This window comes from Saimiri boliviensis, chromosome 9, assembly GCF_048565385.1.
Source record: "Saimiri boliviensis isolate mSaiBol1 chromosome 9, mSaiBol1.pri, whole genome shotgun sequence".
Lineage (NCBI taxonomy): Eukaryota > Metazoa > Chordata > Mammalia > Primates > Cebidae > Saimiri > Saimiri boliviensis.
In genome coordinates this window covers 72,450,480-72,475,605 of record NC_133457.1, presented here as the reverse complement: position 1 = coordinate 72,475,605, position 25,126 = coordinate 72,450,480, and the positions used below count along the sequence as shown (strand labels likewise).

General features: G+C 49.2%; 1 protein-coding gene across 1 annotated transcript in view; it reads left to right on the top strand.

Annotated features, from left to right (window-relative positions):
* Positions 1-25,126, top strand: part of PYGB (glycogen phosphorylase B) — a 52,096-nt gene that overhangs the window by 9,889 nt on the left and 17,081 nt on the right. Inside the window, exons 2-10 of the mRNA XM_010330764.3 lie at positions 4,130-4,231; positions 12,595-12,673; positions 15,115-15,218; positions 18,840-18,971; positions 20,872-20,983; positions 21,444-21,526; positions 22,558-22,701; positions 23,290-23,382; positions 24,494-24,640. Coding sequence (XP_010329066.1) covers positions 4,130-4,231; positions 12,595-12,673; positions 15,115-15,218; positions 18,840-18,971; positions 20,872-20,983; positions 21,444-21,526; positions 22,558-22,701; positions 23,290-23,382; positions 24,494-24,640 — 996 coding nt within the window. The remainder of the gene's footprint in view (positions 1-4,129; positions 4,232-12,594; positions 12,674-15,114; positions 15,219-18,839; positions 18,972-20,871; positions 20,984-21,443; positions 21,527-22,557; positions 22,702-23,289; positions 23,383-24,493; positions 24,641-25,126) is intronic.

Genomic DNA, 25,126 nt, shown 5'->3' with positions numbered 1-25,126 from the left:
TGTGTGTGTGTGTGTGTGTGTGTGTGTGTTCTATTTGTAGATTTAGATATTTATAAAGTATTCTTAAATTATGTATTAAAAACTTTATTGGCTGAACGCAGCGGCTCACGCCTGTAATCCCAGAACTTTGGGAGGCTGAGGTGTGCTGATCACTTGAGGTCAGGAGATTGAGACCAGCCTGGCTAACATGTTGAAAGCCTTTCTCTATTAAAAATACAAAAATAGCTGGCATGGTGGCCCATGCACCTTTGTTTCCAGCTACTCAGGAAGCTGAGGCAGGAGAATCACTTGAATCTGGGAGGCAGAGGTTGCAGTGAGCTGATATCATGCTACTACACTCTAGCCTGGGCAACAGAGTGAGACCCTGTTTCAAACAACAACAACCAAAAAAAAAAAAAACAGGCATGGTGGCTCATGCCTATAATCCCAGCACTTTGGGAGGCCAAGGCAGATGGATCACCTGAGGTCAGGAGTTCGAGATCAACCTGACCAGCATGGAGAAATCCCGTCTCTACTAAAAATACAAAATTATCCATGCGTGTGTGGTGGCTCATGCCTGTAATCCTAGCTACTTGGGAAGCTGAGGCAGGAGAATCGCTTGACTCCAGGAGGTGGAGGTTGTGGTGAGCTGAGATTGTGCCATTGCAGTCCAGCTCAGGCAACAAGATTGAAGCTCTGTCTCAAAAATATATATATACTGTATATGTGTGTGTGTGTGTGTGTGTGTGTGTGTGTGTGTGTGTGTATATATATATATATACATATATATACATATATATATACACATATATATGTGTATATATATATACACATATATGTGTCTGTGTGTATATATATATACACACATATATATATATGTGTATATATATATTATTTTTTGTAATGACAGGGTCTTGCTATGTTGCCCAAGCTGGTCTTTTACTCCTGGGCTCAAGCGAGCCTCCCACCTTGGCCTCCCAAAAGGCTGGGATTACAGGCCACCACAGCTGGCCAAAAACACTTTAAACGTTTTGTTCAGCCTCTTTTCAGAGAGCCTGGTGATGGAGACATTAGGTGTCCTTAGTCTTCCACACCAGTGTCTTTCTCCCCAGTCCTTCTCATGCTTTCCGCCTGCCCACCCCACCCCACCCCACCTCACCACACCTCACCCCACCTCACCTCACCTCTGGTTCACTTTTTTCTCTGCCAGGTTTTGTTTTCAGCTTTGCCTTTGTTTTGCATTCAATGGTACCTTCAGTTCTGTGGTGAACTTACTTCACTTCTTTCCCATGCTTGGTTGGATCCTTTGTAACCTAGTCATTATTTCATGACTTACTGGGTAAGTCTGTGTTTATGAATTTCATTTGCCCCTGGGTAAATGCTTTGTGCTCTTTGCCTATTGTAGTTTTTTGGGTTTTTTTGTTTTGTTTTGTTTTTGAGACAAGGTCTCACTATTTCACCCAGGCTGGAGAAGTGCAGAGATATGATCACAGCTTACAGTAACATCTGCCTCCCAGACTCAAGCAAGTCTTCTGGCCCAGCCCCCTGAGTAACTGGGACTGCAGGGGTGCACCACTATGCCTGGCTTTATTTATTTATTTTTGATACTGAGTGTCACTCTGTTGCTCAGGCTGGAATGCAGTGGCACAATGTCAGCTCACTGCAACCTCCACTTCCTGGGTTCAAGTGATTCTTCTACCTCAGCCTCCTTAGTAGCTACGATTACAGGTGCCCACCACCATGCCTGGATAATTTTTGTATTTTTAACAGAGAGAGGGTTTCACCATGTTGGCCAGCCTGGTATCAATCTCCTGACCTCAAGTAATCTGCCTATCTTGGCCTCTCAAAGTGCTGGGATTACAGGCATGAGCCACCGTGCTTGGCCTTTTCTTTCTTTTTTTTTTTTGTAGACGTGGCCTTGAACTCCTTGACTCAAGTGATCCTCCTGCCTCAGCCTCCCGAAATGCTGGAATTACAGGTGTGAGCCACCGCGCCTGGCCTCATCTATTACTCTTTCTGACACGAGATGCATGGGAGATAAATTCAGATAGTATACAGTTCACCCCTTTAAAGCATACTATTGGATATACTGGCTTCGGGATATTCACAGAGTTGTGTTTCTGTCACCACAATCAATTTTAAAGCATTTTCATCACCCCAAACAGAAACTCTAAGCCTAAACCCGTGATCCCTACCCTTAGGCAACTACCAGTCCTCTTTTGATTTCTTTAGATATGCCTGTTTCGGACATTTCATATAAATGGATTCATAGAGTGTGTGGTCTGTTGTGATTGGCTTCTTCCATAGAACGTGTTGTTTTTGAGATTCTTTCATGTTGTAGTGTGTTCGGTGCTTGATTCCTTTTTTAGGGCCAAATACTACTCCATTGCATGGTTATAGCAGCTTTTTTGTGTCTGTCAATTGATGGGCATTTGGGTTGTTTCCACCTTTTGGCTATTATTTACAAGTGTTGAAGGGGACATAGGCTTTCATTTCTCTTGAGTATGTATATACCTGGGGGTAGAATTGCTGGGCCAAATAGTAACTCTGTGTTTGACTTTCTGAGGAACTGCCAGACTCAAAAAGTGCTGGGATTAGAGGTGTGAACCACTGCACCTGGCTCATCACAGCCTTGACCTCCTGGGCTCCAGCAGTCCTCCCTCTCAGCCTCCCTTGTAGCTGGGACCACAGGCAGACACCACCATGCCTAGCTAATTTTTAAATTTTTGGTAGAGAGGGGTCTCATTTTGCTGCCCAGCTTGGTCTCAAACTCCTGGCCTTAAACAATCCTCCTGCCTTGGCCTCCTGAAGTGTGTGAGCCACTGTGCTCAGCCATAGTAATTGTTTTCTTAATTTTATTTTTGGAATGTTCATTCCTAATGAACATTGGATATTTATATTAATCAATCATGAATAATTAATTAAAAACAATAAAGATAATTGATTTTGTGATAGTCTTGTGTTCTGCTACCTGGCTGAATTCATTTATTATTTCCAGAAGCTTGAATGTGGCTTCAATTTGCGACAATTTGTTGATCACTCCTTCTTTTATGACCTTACAAATTTGATGACTACTGGTCAGGCATTTTATAGAAAAATTCCACAGTTTGGGTTTTTCTGCCATTTTCTCATGATTAGACTGGGGTTATGGGTTTGGGGAAGAACACACAGAGGGGAAGTGTCACAGCATGCTGGGGTGCTGGTCAGTGTGGTCAGCTGTCTTCCACTGTCAAGTTGCTTTCAGTGCTCCTCAGCAGGGCGTTGCTACATGAAGCCCACCCTCAAGGTGGCAGGCGGGAAGTAAGCTCCTCCTCCTGGAGTGAAAATGTCATGAAGAGTTTGACCCCTGGTTAAAACCACCATAGCAATTAGTAAATATTTCAGGGGAGATGTTGGCTGTGCAGATATCCTGTTTGTCCTTGGAGTTGTGCCCGCCGATCTCAGGGTTCAACCCTGGCTGCTGCAGGCCCATGGATGCTGTGAGAAGTACTCGGTAGAGCATGTTGGACACCCAGAACCCCACTCAGGGCCCAGGAAGCACTGTGTGGGTGGCCGTCCTTGCTACAGCACCTCGCTGGCACAGAGCTGGTTCACTTGGCAACCGCAAGCTAGCCAGCCAGCAGGCACCGGCCAAGAGACTTCTGCTGGGGGACATGGACGTGCCCATTCAGTCATCTGTGCTGGCATTCACTGGGCGTTTCGCATGGATGCTAGAAGTTGTGCTCAGGGCTTTACATTGAGTACTTGAAGACATGGCCTGCATTGCATCGTGTTAGAGATGTGAAGTAACTTGCCCAAGGGCACATGGCTGGTAAGAGGCCAAGCTAAGTGCAGACCTGGGTCTGTCCAGTTCTGGGTGCCTTGGCCCCAGCCACCAAACTGCCCTGCCACTCATCATGGAAAGTTAGTGTGTGTTCACCCAGGGACTCGAGGGTTGGGGAAGAGAAGGCCCTGTTGAGGAGGGGTCTCCCAGGTGGGCTGCTGTTGGGGGCTGCAGTCAGTGGGCTGGCTGACAGAGCAAGCCCAGTTTTTGTGCGTGGGGTCGTAAATGAAATCCCGAGTCGGGGCTTCATGGGTCCTGTCATGTCTGTAACCTTCCTAAAGTGTGGGATAGGATGAAAAATCTGATTCTTTTCTTTTGCTTCCTCAGCGCATCTATTATCTTTCCCTGGAATTCTACATGGGCCGCACACTGCAGAACACGATGGTGAACCTGGGCCTTCAGAATGCCTGCGATGAAGCCATCTACCAGGTACAGGGCCTGTGGCCGGGCTTCTGGGTGGTTCCTCATGGTGCTTCAAGGTCTGAATCGATGAGCACTGATGTTAAGACTGGCAGGTATCTAGGGCTGGGGAGATTTATGGCCTGTCCTCTCCTGGAAGGAATGGGTTGGTAGGGCTCCTCTTCATTTTCAAGGGGAGAAAGTAAGAATTGAATGGACTGCAAGCTCAGGGTTGAATTGGGATGCAAAGGCGTGGAGGTTCTAGAGGCTGTCTCATACCCCACCCCACCTCTGGGGCAGATTTAGAGCGCTGCACCAGCCATTGGTATTATTCCATTTTTACTTCACCAAACTACTAACCCATATCTGGTTTCCCTCCCTCCACCAGAGATGACCTCCAGAGCTCACCCTACCATCTAGTTGTAAAAGTGCTCCTTTTTCCCTAAGAATAAAAACTGTCTTTCCTTGGGCGTTCTTCGTTAGCACGCTTTCACTTTGATCTTAATCCTTTCGCAGTTCCTTTGAGGTTTTAGAGCAGAGCAGCCATTGGCTATCTGGTCTGTCTCCTCTTCCCTTCAGCGCCCAGTCTCTAGAGTGTAACCTTTGACATGCGCTTAGGTGGGCATCTTCACAGCAGGGGACCCCTCCACCTCAGTGCCCTCCCACCGCCTTTGCTTTGCCTGGCTTGGGTTTGAGAGGATGCTTCTTGGAACAAATATGTTGCATGGCTGGGAGGTGGCTCAGCTTTGCCTGCGCTCTGTCTTCCCCTGCAGGACTTCATGGAGAGCTGTGTCTGTGCACAACAAAAAGCAACAAAAACTTCACTCCCTGTGTTCGAAATTACCTAATGCACTAGAGGTTACCCTGGCAGGTGATTCATCATTTATATCTTTTTACTGAATATTAACATTAGGGCATGTCTGTAAGAAGTACAGAACATGCAATATCTTAGTCTTATCTTTGGATTTTACCATTATAGAATGCATTTTATTTTTCGAAACATTTTCTCTTTATGCAGTTCTTACATGTAGTAAAAATTTTGGGGAATAGTTTACATCATAAATAGGCAATATGTTTATATATGTGTGTATATATATATGTATATATTTTTTTTAATAAAGAAGAGGTTTTACCATGTTGGTCAGGCTGGTCTTGAACTCCCTAACTCCCGACCTCAGGTGAGCCGCCCGCCTTGGCCTCCAAAGTGCTTGGATTACAGGCGTGAGCCACCGTGCCCGGCCCTATCATTTTTATTCACAAAAAAAGAATATTAATTATAGAAATTTAGAAATTGCTGGCATGTATGTATCCTTTTAAACTTGGTACACTTTGTTCTTTTTCTTTTTCTTTCTTTTTTTTTTTTTTGAGATGAAATTTCACTCGTGTTGCCCAGGCTGGAATACAATGGCATGATCTTAGCTCACTGCAGCTTCCACCTCCCAGGTTCAAGTGATTCTCTTGCCTCAGCCTCCGGAGAAGCTGGGATTACAGGCATGCGTCACTACGGCTAATTTTTTTGAAATTTTAGTAGATACGAGGTTTCTCCATGTTGGTCAGACTGTTCTCAAACTCCCGTCCTCAGGTGATCCTCCTGCCTCAGCCTCCCAAAGTTCTGGGATTACAGGTGTGAGCTACTGCGCCCAGCCACTATTTTGTTTTTCTTTTTTTTTTTTTTTTTTTGGGATGGAGTTTCGCTCTTGTTACCCAGGCTGGAGTGCAATGGCGCGATCTCGGCTCACCGCAACCTCCGCCTCCTGGGTTCAGGCAATTCTCCTGCCTCAGCCTCCTGAGTAGCTGGGATTACAGGCACACGCCACCATGCCCAGCTAATTTTTTTGTATTTTTAGTAGAGATGGGGTTTCACCATGTTGACCAGGATGGTCTCGATCTCTTGACCTCGTGATCCACCCGCCTCGGCCTCCCAAAGTGCTGGGATTACAGGCTTGAGCCACTGCGCCCGGCCGACTCTTTTTTTTTTGATTGTCAGTAAACACTTTTTTCTTAAAAGTGATATCTTACTTGCAGTTTAGCTTTTAGTTAATCTTGTGTTTGAAATTTTCATGATGACTGGGCCTTCAGTGTCTCCAGGTCCCTGTGCTGGGCGTGTCTAGGTGTGAGATACACTACCAGCTGCTTTGGGTGGGAAGAAACAGTGATGCTCCCATTTCTAATGGAATGTCAAAAAGAAAACACGGCAGATGGGCACGGTGGCTCACGCCTGTAGTCCCAGCACTTTGGGAGGCCAAAGTGGGCGGATTGTGAGGTCAGGAGATCGAGACCATCCTGGCCAACGTGATGAAACCCTGTCTCTACTAAAAATACAAAAATTAGCTGGGCGTGGTGCTGCACGCCTGTAGTCTCAGCTACTTGGGAGGCTGATGCCAGAGGATCACTTGAACCCAGGAGGCTGAGGTTGCAATGAGCCGAGATCGCGCTACTGTACTCCAGCCTGGTGACAGAGCGAGACTCCGTCTCAAAAAAAAAAAAAAGAGAAAACGTGGCACAAATGCATCATCGGGGCTGAGTTGTCTAGAGGAGCCCTTTATACTAAAAACTAGTGGTTTGAAAGCAGCAGCCAGCTCTTGATTGAGCTATTAAGGATGCATTACATATTAATCTTCATTATAAAAAATTTTACACATACACAGAGATTGAGTGACTGTTACAGTGAACCTGTGCCACACACCCACCTTCTGGCTTCCCCAGTCATCAGCTCCATCTCGCTGCCACTGCTGTGTTCATCATACCCCACCACATCCAGGTTATTTAAGCCAACCTGAGGCAGCATAATTATCACTTGTAAATATTTCAATAGGTATCTCAAAAAGATAAGGACTCCTAAAAATAGTTACACCATTATTCCTAAAATATTGACAGTAATTATTTTTTGAAGTAGAGTCTCTGTCTTTCGCCCAGGCTGGAGTGCAGTGGTGCAATCTTGGCTCACTGCAACCTCCGTCTCCTGGGTTCAAGCGATTCTCCTGCCTCGGCCTCCTGAGTACCTAGGATTACAGGCCCAGCTAATTTTTTTTTTTTTTTTTTTGAGATGGAGTTTTGCTGGTTTTGCCTAGGCTGGAGTACAGTGGCATGATCTCACCACAACCTCCACCTCCTGGGTTCAAGTGATTCTCCTGCCTCAGCCTCCCGAGTCGCTGGGACTATAGGTATGTATCACCATGCCTGGCAAATTTTTGTATTTTTAGTAGAAACAGGGTTTCTCCATGTTGTTTAGGTCTTGTACTCCCAACCTCAGGTGATCCGCCCACCTTGGCCTCCCAAAGTGCTGAGATTACAGGCATGAGCCACTGTGCCTGGCCTAATTTTTGTTTAGTAGAGATGGGGTTTCACCATGTTGGTCAGGCTGGTCTTCAACTCCTGACCTCATGATCTACCTGCCTCAGCCTCCAAGACAGTAGTATTTTTTAACATCAGCTTTTCAGGTAGTGTATAAGTTTCTCGGATCACTTTGTAACTTTTTCACGTTCAGAAACTAAATTGTATTTAGTTGATATGTTTTTAAGTGTTTCTTTTTTTTTTTGAAAGGAAGTCTCAATCCAGCCCAGGCTGGAGTATAGTGGCGCGATTTCAGCTCACTGCAACCTCTACTTCCCGGGTTCAAGCGATTCTCCTGCCTCACCCTCTGGAGTAGCTGGGATTGTAGGCGGTCACGCCACCGCACCTGGCTAATTTTTGTATTTTTAGTAGAGACAAGGTTTCACCATGTTGGTCAGGCTGTTCTTGAACTCCTGACCTCAAGTGATCCACCTGCCTCAGCCTTCCAGAATGCTGGGATTACAGGAGTGAGCCACTGCACCTGACCAAATCTTTGTTAATCTTAATAGGCTTCTCCTCTTTTTTTTATTTTCTGCCTTGCAGTTTATTTGGTGGAACTGGGTTTGTCCTGTAGAGTTTTCACAGTATTTACGTTTGACAGACTGGGTCCCCATCTTATGTGTGTCCCAAGAATGTCTGCTCTCACAACCCTATTTTTTTTTTTTTTGAGACAGTCTTGCTCTCTGCTCTCTTGCCCAGGCTGGAGTGTAGTGGCATGATCTCAGCTCATTGTAACCTCTGCCTCCCGGGTTCAAGCAATTTCTAGCTAATTTTTGTATTTTAGTAGAGACAGGGTTTCACCATGTTGGCCAGGCTGGTCTCGAACTCCCAACCTTAAGTGATCATCTCACTTTGGCCTCCCAAGGTGCCAGGATTACAGGAACGAGCCACCATGCCTGGCCAGCTCTCACAACTTCTACTCAATGTTGTACTCAGTCTTGGCCAGGGTATTTGGCAAGAAAATGAAATAAAAAGCATCCAGACTGGAAAGGTAGAAGTAAAACTATCTCTATTTTCAGATTACATGATCTAGAAAACTCTAAGGAATCAACTAAAGAACATTAGGACTAATGAATGAGGCTGGCAAGGTTGCAGAATATAGGATCAATCTACAAAAATCAACCATATTTCTATGCATCTGCAATCCAGATGGAAGAATTCATTAATTCAGTCTAGATGGAATAAATCCAAAATGAAATTTAAAAAATAATTCCATTTCATTTATAATAGCATAAAAAAGAATAAAATACTTAAGTGTAAAATTAACCAAAAAAAAAAAAAAATGCAAAACCTATACCCTGAAAACAAAGACATTGAGGAATAGCTAAAGATGAAAAGGGATCTCATGTTAACGTCTTGGAAGACTCAGTGTTGTTAAGATGGCAGCACTCCCCAAATTGATCTGCAGATTTAGTGGTCTCCATCAAAATTACATTGAGCTTCTTTGCAGAGATTGACAAGCTGATTCTAAAACCCAGATAGAAATGCAAGGGAAGGCTGGGAGTGCTGGCAGGTACCTGTAATCCCAGCATTTTGGGAAACTGAGGCAGGTGAATTGCTTGAGCCCTGGAGGTGGAGGTTGTAGTGAGCTGAGATTGCACCACTGCACTCCAGCTTAGATGACAGAGAAAGACTGGCCCTGTCTTAAAAAGAAAAAAAAGCCTAGGTGCAGTGGCTCATGTCTGTAATCTCAACACTTTGGGAAGTCGAGACAGGCGGATCACCTGAGGTTGGGAGTTCGAGACCAGCCTGACCAACATGGAGAAACCCCATCCTACTAAAAATAAAAAATTAGCCAGCTGTGGCGGTGCATGCCTGTAGTCCCAGCTACTCAGGAGGCTGAGGCAGGAGAAGCATTTGAACCCGGGAGGTGGAGGTTGCAGCAAGCCATGACTGATCGCACCATTGCACTCCAGTCTGGACAACAAGAGTGAAACTTTGTCTCAAAAAAAAAAAAAATTCTACTTTCAGTGCTTTTGAGTGTATATCTAGAAATGGAATTGCTGGATCATATGGCGGTTTCATTTTAATTTTTTTCTGGAACCACCAAAATGTTTTCCACAGCAGTAGCACCATTTTACATTCCTACCTATATATTCTAGTACCCAGAATATATATAACGACTCTGATGACCACAAAATTTAAAAATGGGCAAAAAGACTTGGACGTTTTGGCCGGGCACAGTGACTCATGCCTGTAATCCCAGCACTTGGGAGGCTGAGGTGGGTGGATCACGAGGTCAGCAGTTTGAGACCAGCCTGACCAATATGGTGAACCCCGTCTCTACTAAAAATATAAAAATTAGCTGGGCATGGTGGCACATGCCTGTAATTCTAGCTACTCGGGAGGCTGAGGCAGGAGAATCGCTTGAACCCAGGAGGTGGAGGTTGTAGTCAGCTGAGATTGCACCACTGCGCTCCAGAAGACTTGGACGTGTCTCCAAAGATGATATCCACATTGCACAAAAAGATGCTTAATGTGATTAGCTATAAGGGAATTGTAAATCAAAACTACAATGAAATGCTGCTTTATACACATGAGAATGGCTATAACCATAAACACAGAGAACAAGTGTTGGTGAGGGTACAGAGAAGTTGGTGTGATTGTCAAATCTTGCAGTTAGTTTGGACAGTAGTCTGGCAGTTATTAAAAAAGTTATTCTATTCTAAGGTGTAAGCCTGAGAGAAATGAAAACATGATGACATGAAAAATTGTATATGAATTTTATAGTAGCTTTATTCATAACAGCCAAAATTGGAAACATCCAAATGTTTATCAGTTGATACATAGGTAAACAAAATGTGCGCTAGCCATATGTTTAGAATAGTACACAGCAGTACAAAGATGGGAAGGACTGACACATGGTACAACACGGATGAAGCTTGAAAGCATGCTGTTTGGAAGAAGCCATATCCAAAATAGGCAGATCCGTAGAGACAGAGAGTAGATCAGTGACTAGCGGAAGCGGGGAAATGGGTCACAACTGCTGATGGGCACGGGGCTGCTTTTCGGTATGATAGTTTGGAATTAGTGGTGATGGTTGCATGACTTTGTAAACGTACCCTTTTAAAAGGTGAATTTTATGGTTAATGAATTCTATCTCAATAAAGAAAAATAAAGGTTATTGGGTGTACTGTACTTGATTTTTTCTGTCTTCAGAAAGCCACCTCAGCAGTTCTGGACTTCCTGTTAGCTACCTTGTGTGTCTTTGTTGTTGCTGTTGAGACAGAGTCTTGCTCTGTCACTCAGGCTGGAGTGCAGTGATACGATCACAGCTCACTGTAGCCTCAACCTCCCGGGTTCAAGCCATCCTTCTGCCTCAGCCACCCAAGTAGTTGGGACTGTAGGCATACGCCACCACATCCAACTAATTTATGTTTTATTGTTAGTAGAGACATCTCATTATGTTGCCCAGGCTGGACTTGAACTCCTGAGCTCAAACAGTCCTCCCACCTTGGCCTCTTAAAGTGTTGGAATGACATGCTTGAGCCACCCCACATAGACTTTTTATGTCTTTTTTGAATGCTTACAAAACCAAGGTGACATTTGGCTTCCTAGGTTGGATGAGTGTGCTGTAGGTGCTCAATTTAAAAACATGAAGGAACCAGGCCAGGCGCGGTGGCTTACTCCTGTAATCCCAGCACTTTGGAAGGCCAAGGCGGGTGGATCACAAGGTCAAGAGATCAAGACCACCCTGGCCAACATGGTAACCCCATCTCTACTAAAAATACAAAAAAAAAAAAAATTAGCTGGGCATGGTGGCACATGCCTGTAGTCCCAGCTACTCGGGAGGCTGAGGCAGGAGAATCGCCTCTACCCAGGAGGCAGAGGTTGCAGTGAGCTGAGATCGTGCCACTGCACTCCAGCTTGGTGACAGAGCAAGACTCTGTCTCAAAAAAAAAGCCATGAAGGAACCAAACCTCCTTCCTTACATCGACTCTTAGCCTGTCTTTGAAAAATATATAGAGAATTTTAAAAAATTTAATGGATTTTTAAATTTAATAGATTTTTTTTATGAACAAGAGGTCTTATGGTAGGTTAAGTTGTAGTTAAACTTATTTCTTAATTTTGAGCCAGTAATGTATTATTGAGTAAACCCTAGCATCCCTACCCCATATCCAAAATATTTTTGGTGGAGTGTACCCTTTGAAATTGCTTTAGGAATTAAGTTCATGTCACAATATTTTGAAAATTTACTGTGAATCAAATTACTGTGTCAATATCATTCAGTTGACTTAGTGTACTAAATCATTTGTGACTTTGCTGCTGTTATTTAAAACTGCCACTCTTCTCGGTAGATATCTTTTTGATTTCAAAAATATACTTATTGTTTATTAAACTTTGTCGTTTATGTTAACATGTATTGGTTTTATTATTTTTAAATGAATTCATATGTTTCCTTTAAAAAGGTCTGCATTTTAATTTGTAATTTGATAAATATCATATATGTAATTCAAATAAACAAAAGTTCTTTGAATCTTCCTGAGACCGACAAGTTTAAAAGACCACCAATTTAGATAATGTGAGCAATTCATCAAGTTTGTGCACTAAAGCCAGATTAATGGTATTTTTATCCTTATGTCATAATGAGAGCAGTGAGGTCGGCTTCTGGAATGGCTTTAAGTGTCAGTCGTGATTTTTTTGCTTTTTCCCTAATTTTTAGCATGACATATCTATTTCACAACGTTGTTTGAATACAACTAGAATCACCACAGGAAAAGTTTTAGTTTAAAGGTTTTAATTTAAAAAGATGTCGTGTATCTTTAGCCCATGTGAAATTAGAGAATTACAGAACAATTGGTTTTATTTTTAGGATACATGATATAATTTGTTCACTATTAATAGGTTAACTACCTGGCAATAAATGTTTTTGAAATATTTGGAAACTTCCATTTCCATGCATTGATTTAACATCAAATTTTAACATTGGATTTTCAAGTCTAACAGAATGCAGACTTTAACTTTTAGTGTAAGCTCACAAGACTTACATATCTTTTAGCCTATAATTCAAGAGAAAATATTGAGTAATGTTAAAATGCTGCCTCTGTTTTTGTTTGCAGTTGGGGTTGGACTTGGAGGAACTTGAGGAGATAGAAGAAGATGCTGGCCTTGGGAATGGAGGCCTGGGGAGGCTGGCAGGTAAGCTGCCCCGTCCAGGAGGAGCTCTCTTGGACCTGTTGGCATGGTTGGTGACCACATGGTGAGGCCAGGGTCAGGTAAATTGGCTTCAGGGTAAATTGGCTTTGAGTGGATGGGCTGGTGTGTTCTTCAGTTTGAAATCTTTGCCACTATTTGGGGCAAAAAGGGAAAATAATGTTTTTTTCACACAAGGGGCATATCATTTTCATGAAGACCAATCTTGGCAGCGTGGAGTAAGCTGGTGCTGGGAGGGGCTCCCAGTGTGCTGACCGCTTTCCAGGGCACAAGAGCCAGTGATTGGCAGACAGCCCGAAGGATGCAAAGACGATTTTAGAATGTGGCTCTGTTTGCAGCAGGTGGTTCCAGCTCTGCTCCTGTCAGCAGATGACCCTAAAATAACAGGGCCAGGCACTGAGGGTCTTCAGCCTCCTCCACGCTTCGCCTTTGTGACATGTGATGGGTCACCACCGTCTTCCTGCTGGGTCCCTTCTCAGCAAATGCAGAACTGGACTTTGTATGCTCAAGGGAATCCCTCGAGACCTGCTTCCACTCAGCATGTTCCGGGTCCTTGGGCTTTTCCAGTCACCTTGCGCACCCCTCGCCACCTCCCTCCATCCTTCTCCATGGCCAGGTGTGAACAGAGCCTTTGCCTTCTGCCCACAGGGCCCTGCACCCACAGACCCAGGCAGCGCTGAACCCACCATAGCTTGATGTGCCTCCCTCCTGCAGGCGAGTCCTCCCCAGAACAAGAGCCCAGATCTTCCGTCCGTGAGACACCCTCATCCTGCTCTCTCAGCAGAGGGCCTGACAGGCATCTGTGTGTTGTGTGTGTGTGTGTGTGTGTGTGTGTGTGTGTTTTGTTTTTTCAATCCTGAAGTCTTTTTTTTTTTTTGAGACGGAGTTTCACTCTTGTTGCCCAGGCTGGGGTGCAATGGCATGATCTCAGCTCACTGCAGCCTCCACCTACTGGGTTCAAGTGATTCTCCTGCCTGAGCCTCCTGAGTAGTTGGGATTACAGGTGTGTGCCACCACACCCAGCTAATTTTGTATTTTTAGTAGAGATGGGGTTTCTCCATGTTGATCAGGCTGGTCTTAAACTCCTGACCTCAGGTGATCTGTGTACCCAAAGTGCTAGGATTACAAGCGTGAGCCACTGTGTCCCACCTGTTTCTTTTTGTTGTTGTTGTTGTTGTTTGTTTTTGTTTTAGTTTTTGAGACAAAGTCTCACTCTGTCATCCAGGCTGGAGTGCAGTGGTGTGTTCTCAGCTCATGCAACCTCCGCCCCCTGGGTTCAACCAATTCTCCTGCCTCAGCCTCCTGAGTAGCTGGGACTACAGGCGTGTGCTATCATGCCCAGCTAATTTTTGTATTTTTAGTAGAGATGGGGTTTCACCATGTGGGCTAGGATGGTCTTGATCTCTTGACCTCGTGATCCGTTTGCCTTGGCCTCCCAAAGTGCTGGGAGCTACTGCTCCTGGCCCTGTTTTTTCAATCCTGAAGTTTTTAATAAGGTTGCGTCTCACTCTGTCTCCCAGGCTGGAGTGCAGTGGTGCAGTCTAGGCTCACTGCAGCTTCACTGGGTTCAAGTGATCATGGCACGGCAACCTCCCAAGTAGTTAGGTGAGACCACAGGCACATGTCACTATGCAAAGCTAATTTTTTGTATTTTTATAAAGACGGGGTCTTACTATGTTGCCCAGGCTAGTCTTAACCTCCTGGACTCAAGCAATCCTCCCACTCAACCTCCTAAAGTACTGGGATTACAGGTGTGAGTCACCACACCTGGCCTCTGGATCTTTATTCAAAATAATGTTCTGTTTTGTTTTTCTTTCAATAAGTTTGGATTGGAACAAGGCTGGATTTAATGACATGCGCTGTAGGGCCTCAGGGCCCCTGGTACTGCAGTGTTTGCTCAGGTGGGCGTTGACTTGCACGTGGCCAGCTGCCACTGCTGTGCCGGCTTCACTAAGAGTAGGGTGAGACTTGGTGTGTCCCTGCTGTCAGAACAGCCTGGGTTTCAGTGGAATGTACAGGGCATTGGCGAGGCCTCAGCCTGAATTGGAATTTCTCAGAGGGGTGAAGTGGGGGTCTGTGCTTGGAGAGGTTCCAGGCCTCACCGAGTTCTATAAGATTCTTCATCCCTCCATCCTCCCACACCCTCTGAGTAGCCCCCATGTTGATGTCTTCTGTGTGGCAAAGGCTCTGTTCGCACCTGGCCTCAGAGAAGGATGGAGGGAGGCGGTGAGTGGCAGCAAGGTGACTGGAGAAGCCTGAGGACCCCAGGCTCTCATGGGGCAGGCGAGGGCTCCAGTTTTCCTGTGGGTGAAGCCTGAAGTCAGTGTGATCTCCTCTGAATCTCTGCCTTGCGCCCCGTGGGCTGCCTCCCATGGGGCCTTGGTGCCGTGCCTTCAATTCTGACTGATCTATGATTGATTTTTCAGCGTGTTTCCTTGACTCGATGGCCACCTTGGGCCTGGCAGCGTATGGCTATGGAATCCGCTATGAATTTGGGATTTTTAATCAGAAGATTGTCAATGGCTGGCAGGTGGGTGAGATTTGGTTTCTTCATGGTTTCCAGCTCTCGTTCATACAAGAAAAGAGAGAGCAGCACTTTCAGGTCGTCTTTTTATGCTTCCTGCCGCCCCTGCAGACTGCTCATACTTCCCCTGCCTCCCTGACAGAGGCTGCTTATACCCCGCCCCCATCACTGCTCCCACCAGGGGACTGCAGGTCAGCCAGTGGTAACGTGGAACAGGCCAGGGCAGCTCCCCCACTCCAGCTTCGTCCACATGGCCTGGCAGAGGCTGGGCCCTGTGTGAGCTTTTTGCCAGCTGCCTCTGCCTGGTGACAGGAAGTTGGGGGCATACAGGACACAGAAACCTGGCTGCCCAGACAGGGCCACTGGCAGCCGGGTAGTGAGGGTTGCTAGCTTCCTGGCCACACCAAAATGCAGAGTGAAGGGTGGTGCTCTTGGGGTCAGCCTTAGTGGGATATTTGCCCTGAGTAGTTAGAAGAACAGCTGTAGGTTGTGCTCCCACCTTCTGCCTTCATTCACTGACCCCAGTGAGGAGACAGTGCCCTTGGGTTAGAGGCTGGACTCTGCAAAGTACAGTGGCCCTTGGAAGGCGTGGCCTCGATCTTGAAGCCTCACACAACAGCTAAGTGAGGTGGTTGAGACCATGGTGAGGAGGAGGGCATGGTCTTAAAATGCAGCCTCCTCCCAGGCGAGGCCAGGCAATAGCTCCCTTCCCATGAGCTTCAGAAGGAAAGTCACCACTATTCCATTTGATTGGAAGATGGTTTATTTAATATCATTTGGGGCCTGCAAGTCAAAAATAAAGCTGGTCTGGCGTTAGAATCAAAAGATTTGTAGCATCAGAGTGTATGGCCCCAGTGAATGCGTGCGTGGTGGGTGCTAGAGACATCCTTGGGGTGGGGGTGGGAAGCGGGGTTGGACCACATGGCAGGTGCAGTCTCCAGAGCTCGTCCATGGCGTCCATAGGAATCATGCGTCTCACCATAGAGAAATTAACCCAAAACATAAACACGCAAGAAGCAACTGTCCATGACACGCACTGCAATGTGTTCAGTGGGAATGTGGACTGGTATCTGTAGCTTGCTTTAAATAAACCCCAAAATCAATGGATTGGTAGCTGGAGAAACGACAGACCACTTACAGCACTTAGGTGTGGGTGGATAACGTTTCTGCTTGTTTGAAAATGCTCATAATAAAAGGTTGGCGAAGAAATATAATGGCTAAAAATAAACCTAAAACGGACTCTGGTCCATTGCTTGATTCATAGAGATGCCCTCTGCAACCTTAAAAAGAGAAAGGCACCTGGCCGGGCATGGTGGCTCATACCTGTAATCCCAGCACTTTGGGAGGCTGAGGCAGGTGGATCACAAGGTCAAGAGATTGAGACCATCCTCGTTAACATGGTGAAACCCCATCTCTACTAAAAATACAAAAAAAAAATCCGGGCACAGTGACTGACGCCTGTAATCCCAGCACTTTGGGAGGCCAAGGCGGGTAGATCACGAAGTCAAGAGATCAAGACCATCCTGGTCAACATGGTGAAACCCTGTCTCTACTAAAAATACAAAAAAAAAATTAGCTGGGCATGGTGGCGTGTGCCTGTAATCCCAGCTACTCAGGAGGCTGAGGCAGGAGAATTGCCTGAATCCAGGAGGCGGAGGTTGCGGTGAGCCAAGATCGCGCCATTGCACTCCAGCCTGGGTAACAAGAGCAAGACTCCGTCTTAAAAAAAAAAAAAAAGAAAGGCACCAAAAGAGAGAAAGGCACGGTTCCTCCACTGCCTCTGGACAGCTCTGCCCCAGCCCTCTGTGTGCTTGAGCAGCAGGGCGGTGCAGTCCAGGCACATGTTGATGCTCTGACTCATTCTGGCCCCCGACAGTCCACACATCACGTGTGGGTTTATAAGGCAGATGCTCAGAGGCTCCCCCACACCTAGGAAGGTATTGGTGGTGGTTTTTGTTTTATCACAGAGACACTTTTCCTTCTGGTGGTCCTCATTCCTGAACTCTTGCCACCTTACGTGACAGTTTAGGATGATCAGTGAGTGAAGGTCACCCCTCCTCTCAACTCCTTTTCATGGGAACTGATCATATGGAGTGGGTTTTTAGTTGGCTTTAGTTGTGGCAAAAATAAATACAGACAAGGTTGGCCAGCAGTGTGTGACCTACTTGATGCCCTGGCTGAGGGGGAGTGGAGGCCCTGGAAGGGAGACTCTGCCTGCCTTTCTATGTGGGAAGCTGCTGCTTCTGCAGACAATTCCTGGAGTGACTCTGCAGGAGATGGCCAGGCCCTGGTGTTGGGGAATGTCACAGCAGACAAGAAGACACCACCAGAAGGGTCTTTCTGGGAGTACCATGGAGAGGTGCCTGATATGGGGAGGTGCCTGCTGTAGCCATCAGGCCTCCCGAAGGGCACAGCTCAGCAGTATTGCTTGTGACTCTTTACCTCTGGTAGGAGACATTAGGAGGAAATCCCTCAGTGTAGCGTACTAGGGCTGCTTGCTCATTCTGAAGAGAAGAGACGTGATCTCATTTCTGCACAAGGGTGGCTCGAGTCTGCAGTGCCGCTTTTAGAGTTTTGCATATTTCTGGTCCCGAGTGTCACTGGGTGCAGTTCTTGGGAATAAGCTTCTTTTGGAAGGCCTCCCAGAACAGCTCATCTTCCTGGGTGCACCCAGGACACCCTTCCCTGCCGGCTGACAACTTGGCTCCTGCACCTGTGGATTTGCAGTGTCACCTTCTTTCTTTTTTAAATTTAATAATTTTTTTTGGAAATAGGGTTCCGCCCTGTTGCCCAGGCTGGAGTGCAATTGTACAGTCACAGCTCACTGCAGCTTCTGTCTGGTGGACTCAAGCGATCCTCCTACCCTGGCTTCCTAGAGTGCTGGGACTGTAGGCGTGAGCCTTTGCTGGCCAGCGTGTCCCTGTCAAAGCAGTATCTTCTAGTGATTCTTCTGTAACAGCTTTATTGAGATAGAAAGTTGATTTTAGTGTATTAAGAGTTGGGTAACCAACACCACTGTCTATCTCAAGAACGTTTTCATCACCCCAGAAAGAAGTGCTGCAGCAAATTGCAGTCATAGGCAGCCCCTCACAGCCTCCCCTCTGCTTTCTGTCTCTGTGCAGGCGCCCGTTCTGAACATTCCTGTAAATAGCCTCATGTGATGTGTGATGTTTTTGTCTGGCTTCTTTCACCGAGTGTAGGCTTTTCAAGCTTCATCCAGGTCAGAGCATATGTCAGTCAGTGGTTCTTAGTGTCTTCTTTTTTTTTGAAATGGGGTTTCAGCATGTTGGCCAGGCTGGTCTCGAACTCCTGACTTCAGGTGATCCGCCCACCACGGCCTCTCAAAGTGCTGGGATTACAGGCGTGAGCCACCACGCCCAGCCCTTAGTGTCTTCTTATTTGGGTGCATGTTTCTGAATTTCAAGTTTGGTACTTCAGTATTGACAGTGTTCATTTTACCCACACGGGCTTGACCCCAAGTGAGAATCCTGACGTGGTAAATGGCCGTAGGTAAGTTTCAGTGCCAGGCACGATGTGATCTCGACTGCATGGCCTGCTGGGCCAAGGACAGGGCCGCAGCCCAGGATGTCTGCCCTGAGGGTGCCCTCACTGCTGGCCCCTTTCCAGGTAGAGGAGGCCGATGACTGGCTGCGCTACGGCAACCCCTGGGAGAAAGCGCGGCCTGAGTATATGCTTCCCGTGCACTTCTACGGGCGTGTGGAGCACACCCCTGATGGCGTGAAGTGGCTGGACACACAGGTACCTGGGCCGAAAAGTCTGCGGGCAAGGCTGGGGCTGGGCGAGGGGGCTGCTGCGGATCATTCATAGCCACCTCAGCTTCTTTTGGGGTGTCGGGGGCTTGCTGCCTCTCTGGAAGACGTAAGGTAAAAGCTGGGGGAGGTTTACTCTCCTCATCTCCCCAGTCTCTTACACTTGATGGGAACTTCCCAAACAGTGGAAATGCTGAGCATAGCAGTGAGACGTGGCGGGGGAAGCCCCGCTGGTCAGGAGCTGTGTGTTGGGACTGAGAATGCAGCTGGGCATGTCCACTCACTGTCAGATGCTCATGGGAACCCCGCTGTAGGCAGGAGTGTATTCTGACGGTTGGGGGCACAAGTCCCTGGGGTGGGCAAGATCAGCTCCCACTGTCTCCGTGGAGCAAGCAACAGGCTCGATTGTGCCCTGGTGCCATACATGGCCCACAGCTCTCAAAGCATCAGTGTCAGAGCCTCCGGAGAGTATTCGAGGCCTCGGCGGCATCCTGGGGTGGGGCCAGGCTCTCCCGCCTAGCAGAACTAGGGCAAGAGCCTAGGGTGCTCAACAGCAAGGGGTGCCAGGCCCACAGAGGCCACTTGAGGAAGCACCTGGTCTAGGCTCAAGGCAGCTGGGAGCTGAGGTGACTAGGGCAGGGCGGGGGCTGGCAGGAGAGGCCACGGGAGAACGTGGTGTAATCGGTGAGATTTGGCCACCTGTGATGGAGGCCGAGGGGTGATAACAGGAGAGCCTGGAGGCTGGGTGGTCACTGGGGCGCAGAGGGAGTTGTCCTGACTTTGTAGGACACAATTTTAAATCAAATACATGGGCTTAGAGTGGCTGGGGCCATGCCATGGAGGCTGGAAATGCCATGAAAAGTTGTATGCAGAAGCAGGGCAGGGGACCAGTGCTGTAGATGTGTTCGTGGATGAGTGTGTCAGTGTGAGTGAGGGGGCTGGAGACCTGGGACATTCCAGGCAGGCTGGAAGATGGGCCTAGTCCCGAGGGCTGGCCAGGATGGAAGGGGCTGGAATGCCTTGCTGGGGACTTGTCTCTCTCTTGGGTGTCGCCTGTGGAGTAGGGGCGAGGATTGACAGGAGAGAGGAAGGGAAAGGGATACTGTGGCTTTAGTCTTGGTGGCCTCAGCACGCAGCCTGTGTGGCTGTCAGAACTGACTGGCAGTGCCACAGGCACATGTGTATCGGGGTGAACCCAAGCATCCCTGAGTGCGCCTGCTGGGGAGTTGGGACCGCAGGCAAGCCTCAGCTTTGTGAGCTTCCTCCTGCGCTCAATGGGAGCAGAGCTGATGCCTCTGGACGCACAGGAACTTGGGGGCTTGTCAAGGAGAGAGGGAGCCAGGCTGGGGCAGAGGGAACATGGCTGGGCTTTTGCTGGGGTGCTGTGAACATTGAGGGTAGCAGGCAAGGCAGCCACAGGGCCTCAGGAACAGCCTTCCCATAGGCAGAGATGAGAGAGATCATCTTCGATGTGAGCAGCTGCCTGCTGGAGTTGCTACAACAGAGACAAGTCAGGAGGGGAGGTGTGTAGGCCTGAGGGCGAGGAGGGAGCTGGGGTTGGTGCTGCAGCACATCAGGGAGGTGGGATAGGGATGATTCTTTAGTTGAAGGCCGTTCCGGAGGAAGGTAAAGTGAGAAGACAGATCTGGTCTGGGGAGGGTGGTGGACAGGTGTTCCTCTCAGTATGGCAAGACGGGCCCCACAGGGGCAGGCGCAGGCGGGGACTGTGATGCCAAGAATGGGCCTGGTGGATGTGTTTGGGCAGAAGGGGGAGACCATAGGGGGCCAGCAGGAGGCCAGGTGCTCAAGAGGAGGCTGGGGTAGGGAGAGGCGTGGGGGCCAGCAGGGGTCCTTGCCACTTCATCCTGAGCAACCCCTTTCGTGGTCAGGTGGTGCTGGCCATGCCCTATGACACCCCGGTGCCCGGCTACAAGAACAACACCGTCAATACCATGCGGCTATGGTCTGCCAAGGCTCCGAACGACTTCAAGCTGCAGGACTGTATGTTCCGTGGTTCTTGGCACCCCTATGTCCATGTGGGTGGCTGGTCCCAGACACCCTTGCCCACAGCCTTTATCGTGCCCTGTGGCTCACTGTCCTGGAGGCTGCATGGCCCTCCCCTAGGACCCGGGTCCTGGTGAAGAGCGAGGCTGGTACAGCTTCCCTGTGTGAGGGGCCTGCCTAGGAACAGTCCACAGGCAGAGACACGAAGACATCTGGGACCCGGGTACCCGGGTCAGCTTGGGCAGATCACATGCCCCTGGAGTTGTGTACATGTGTAGGGGAGCTGCGGGAGGGGTCAGCTGTCCTCCAGGGGCAGTGGTGAGGTGAAGCAGTGCAGCGGCTCGGGGAGTCCTGTGCTTGAGCACCTTTCCTTGGCCTTTGCAAGTAGGCCCCTGAGCAGTTGCGACGCTTGCGCCAGGAGGCACGTGTGTGCTTACCCCACTCTGTCTCTTCTTAGTCAATGTGGGAGACTACATTGAGGCAGTCTTGGACCGGAACTTGGCTGAGAACATCTCCAGGGTCCTGTATCCAAATGATAATGTGAGTAGCCGGCCTGGGTACTCTCGTTCAGGCCTTGCCACTTTCCGGCATAGTGAGGTGGGCTGGCTGGCCAGGCTCCCCAGTGGGGCCTGCTGTTGGACTTGGCAAGCAGCCATCTGGTGGCCCTCCCGCCTCGGGTGCATGCACAGTGTCCTTGGGTAGGAGTGGGGTGCACTGTCCTTGATAAAGCCAAGCGGGTCCTTGTACGCCTCTTGGCAGCTCTGTGGTCCTCTCTCTGAGGACACTGTCTGCCACCTCCTCCTCTTACCCACTCCCCTTGTAAACACACAGCAGCTCCCTGGGGCTGGCTGGAGCCCATCAGCCCTCTAGCCTGTGTGCTGTTCTAACCTGCGGCATCACTTCCCCAAATAGGTGATCTGTGTGTCCAGGGACAGTAGCGCCTGCCTGGCATGATGCCTGGGGACGTTCAGAAGGTCCTTGGCACATGTCTTTCCCCTGCTACGTGATGGTGTTGTAGCCACGTTCCCCACTGCCATATTCCCCACTGCCACCTGCATTTAGTGCCCAGTGGCCTTCTTTTTGCTGTTGCCTGACAAGTCCTTAGAATTTGCCTTAGTGGGCAGAGCATGCTTAAAAGTTAGCTTATTTTATAAAAGTAACCCGTGCACACAGGAGCAAAGGCCTGAGTGCCGGAAGGCACAGCACAGAGTGCACTGCCCTGGCCCCATGAGACTGTGGGCAGGCCCAAGCCCCAGCTGCAGAATGTTCCAGAAGTCCTGTGCTTGGACATGGTAGTTCCCGAGCAGGGCTGGCACTGTACTTATCCTAATGGATGGACACTGTGTCTTGGGGTGTGTCCCACAGGTGGGGTGACCTTTCCTAGTGACCTGAGGGTGCACAGACAGGCCCTGACATCAGGTGGCCAGGCTGGGCTCCTTTCAGTCTTCTGCCTGTGCCCTTGAGCCGGGTTGCCGACCTAGACTTCCTGGGAGAGGACAATGGTCCTGGGACTGGGTCGTGGGGCGTGCGTCCCCAGCCTACACCCCCCTAGCTTGTCCTGTCGTGTGCAGTTCTTCGAGGGGAAGGAGCTGCGGCTGAAGCAGGAGTACTTCGTGGTGGCTGCCACACTCCAGGACATCATCCGCCGCTTCAAGTCATCCAAATTCGGCTGCCGGGACCCTGTGAGAACCTGTTTCGAGACGTTCCCAGACAAGGTGCATGGTGGCCCCTGGAGGGATCTCAGTGTCCTCAGGCTCTTGAGGTTGCTTCCTTGTGTCCCAGAAGGGGCTAGAGTGGGATGGCACATGGTCCTTGTCTTGGGGTCTCGTTATCCTGGACCAGGATCCCCCTCAGGCCCTTTCTCCTATAACAAGGGCCACTGGCTTTGATAGGAGTCAAGTCAGCAAAGGACATGGTGAAAAAGGCTCCCGTGCAAGGTCAGATGTACTTGGCAGGCTAAGTGCAGTTATTTCAGACAAAGCCCTGATAGCCTCAGTGAGAGAGCCCCCGTGGCCTGCCTGCAGTACAGCAGTACGTGCCTCCTGGCCTCTGGCTGCAGCACCACCTGCGGCAGAGCATGCTGCTGTAGGGCACTCACCAGCAGGCACATCGGGCACAGCGCATGCCTTTGTGAGCCAGGCCATTCTCCTTGCTCCCTCCTCAGAATCCCTCGCTTTTCTCTAGGCTCCTCTGGGTGGAGTGGGCTGGGCCGGCTCCTTCACACCGGGGGTTGCATACACCAGCAGCCGCGGCTGCCCATGCAGGATGAGGTGACTGAATGGCACACCTTGTGTGAACTGCAGGTGGCCATCCAGCTGAATGACACCCACCCTGCCCTTTCCATCCCTGAGCTCATGCGGATCCTGGTGGACGTGGAGAAGGTGGACTGGGACAAGGTAAGTGTGGAGGAAAAGGGCGGCACCTCCCCAGAGCCTGGAGCCGGTGCAGACCATGGCTACGAGGGCGGAGCTGGGGGCCCTCTCCCCTGGCTTTGGGAGAGCTGTGTGGTCATCATGAGACGCAGCTGTGGGAAGGGTCTGGTTCCAGGAGATGGAGGTTCTGTGGGGCCGGGGTGCAGGGGACAGAGGATAAGGATAGGGCTCTGACACTTCTCAGGGCTTCCCATTGGTGTGTTCTCATCTTGGTTTGGTGACAACTCCCCAAAGCATTAAGTGTTTAGAGCTCTGCGCTCCCCATATTCATGTGCCTGCTCTTGCGACTCAGCATATTTTGGACTTAGATACTTTTGTGTGGTGGGATTTTTCTTAATCTAACTGTTACTAAATCAGCATGTAGAACCATAAAACAGGCCAATGTGGCAACTCACGCCCACCATCCTGGTGCTTCGGAAAGCAGAGGCAGGTGGGTCCCTTGAGGCCAGAAGTTAGAGACCAGCCTGGGCAATATAGCAAGACGCCCATCTCTAAAATAATGTAGCCAAGTGTGGTGGCACAAGCCCAGAAAAACAAAAGCAGGAATGTAAAACCATTTGTTTTACTCCGTTTTGTGGAAACTCAAGCCCCTCTCTGGTCTTGGGGTGTGTGCACTCCAGGTGAGGCTGCATCTGGTGCAGGTCCCCCAGTCTTAGCCAGCACGGGGCAGGTCCATGTAGTAACCAGTGCCCTCCCCACCGTGGGGTGTCAGGCCACAGTGGAAATAAATAGTAGAAATGAATAGAAAACCGCTCAGTGATCTATTTACCAGTGACGGGAGAGTATGAAAGTGACCCCACGTAGCAGGCAAGCGTGTCTTATTTGTGCGTGAGTCACACGCTGGACCATGATGTTACACTTTGATGGGCTGTGCCAGCAGAGTGAGGGCTCTGGGCTGTGTGCCAGGCTTTCAGAGGGCTCTAGATGCACCCTGGAGAGCAGAGGACACTGTGGCCCTTCTTGGGGGATGCAGCGTCTGCCTGGGATCCTGGATGCTCACTCTGCCCAGGCACCTGGCCAGAGAGCTAGCTGCTTGTTTCTGAGCAAACACATGGAACAATGACAAATTGTCTAGGCTTGGGAAATCACAAAGAAGACCTGTGCGTACACCAACCACACAGTGCTGCCCGAGGCCTTGGAGCGCTGGCCTGTGTCCATGTTCGAGAAGCTGCTGCCGCGGCACCTGGAGATCATCTATGCCATCAACCAGCGGCACCTGGACGTGAGTGTGGGCCCAGCTTGCCCTGTGGGGTTGTGGGGTGGCGGCTCCACCCAGGCCAACGGCCCCCCACCTGGCCTGGGAGAGGAGGTGCTTTACTCCTCCAGCGAGGCAGCCTCTGTTCAGCAGATGATGCTTGGGCTGGGGGCTGTCCCTTGCAGAGCTGTTGGCTGATACCCATACCTGACCGACAGCCATCCCAAGTCCCTCTTTGTAAATCGAAAGGCATGTCCTGTTCACAGACCCATTTTCCTCAGACACAGCAGCCCTGTGGGTTCCTGGGCTGGGTGGGACCCTTTCCTGGCCTGGGGAGTGGGGCGAGAACCTCCTCCTTGAGCCCCTGGCGAGATGCATCCGAGGTGCCGGCTGGGGCTGAGGGCACTTGAGTAAGGTCTGGCTGTAGCAGCCCCTGGACTTCCCTGGAGGCAGAAGAGCTTCTCATGCGTGCTCATGGACTGTCCCCTGGTTACGGGGAGTGCTGGCTCTCCA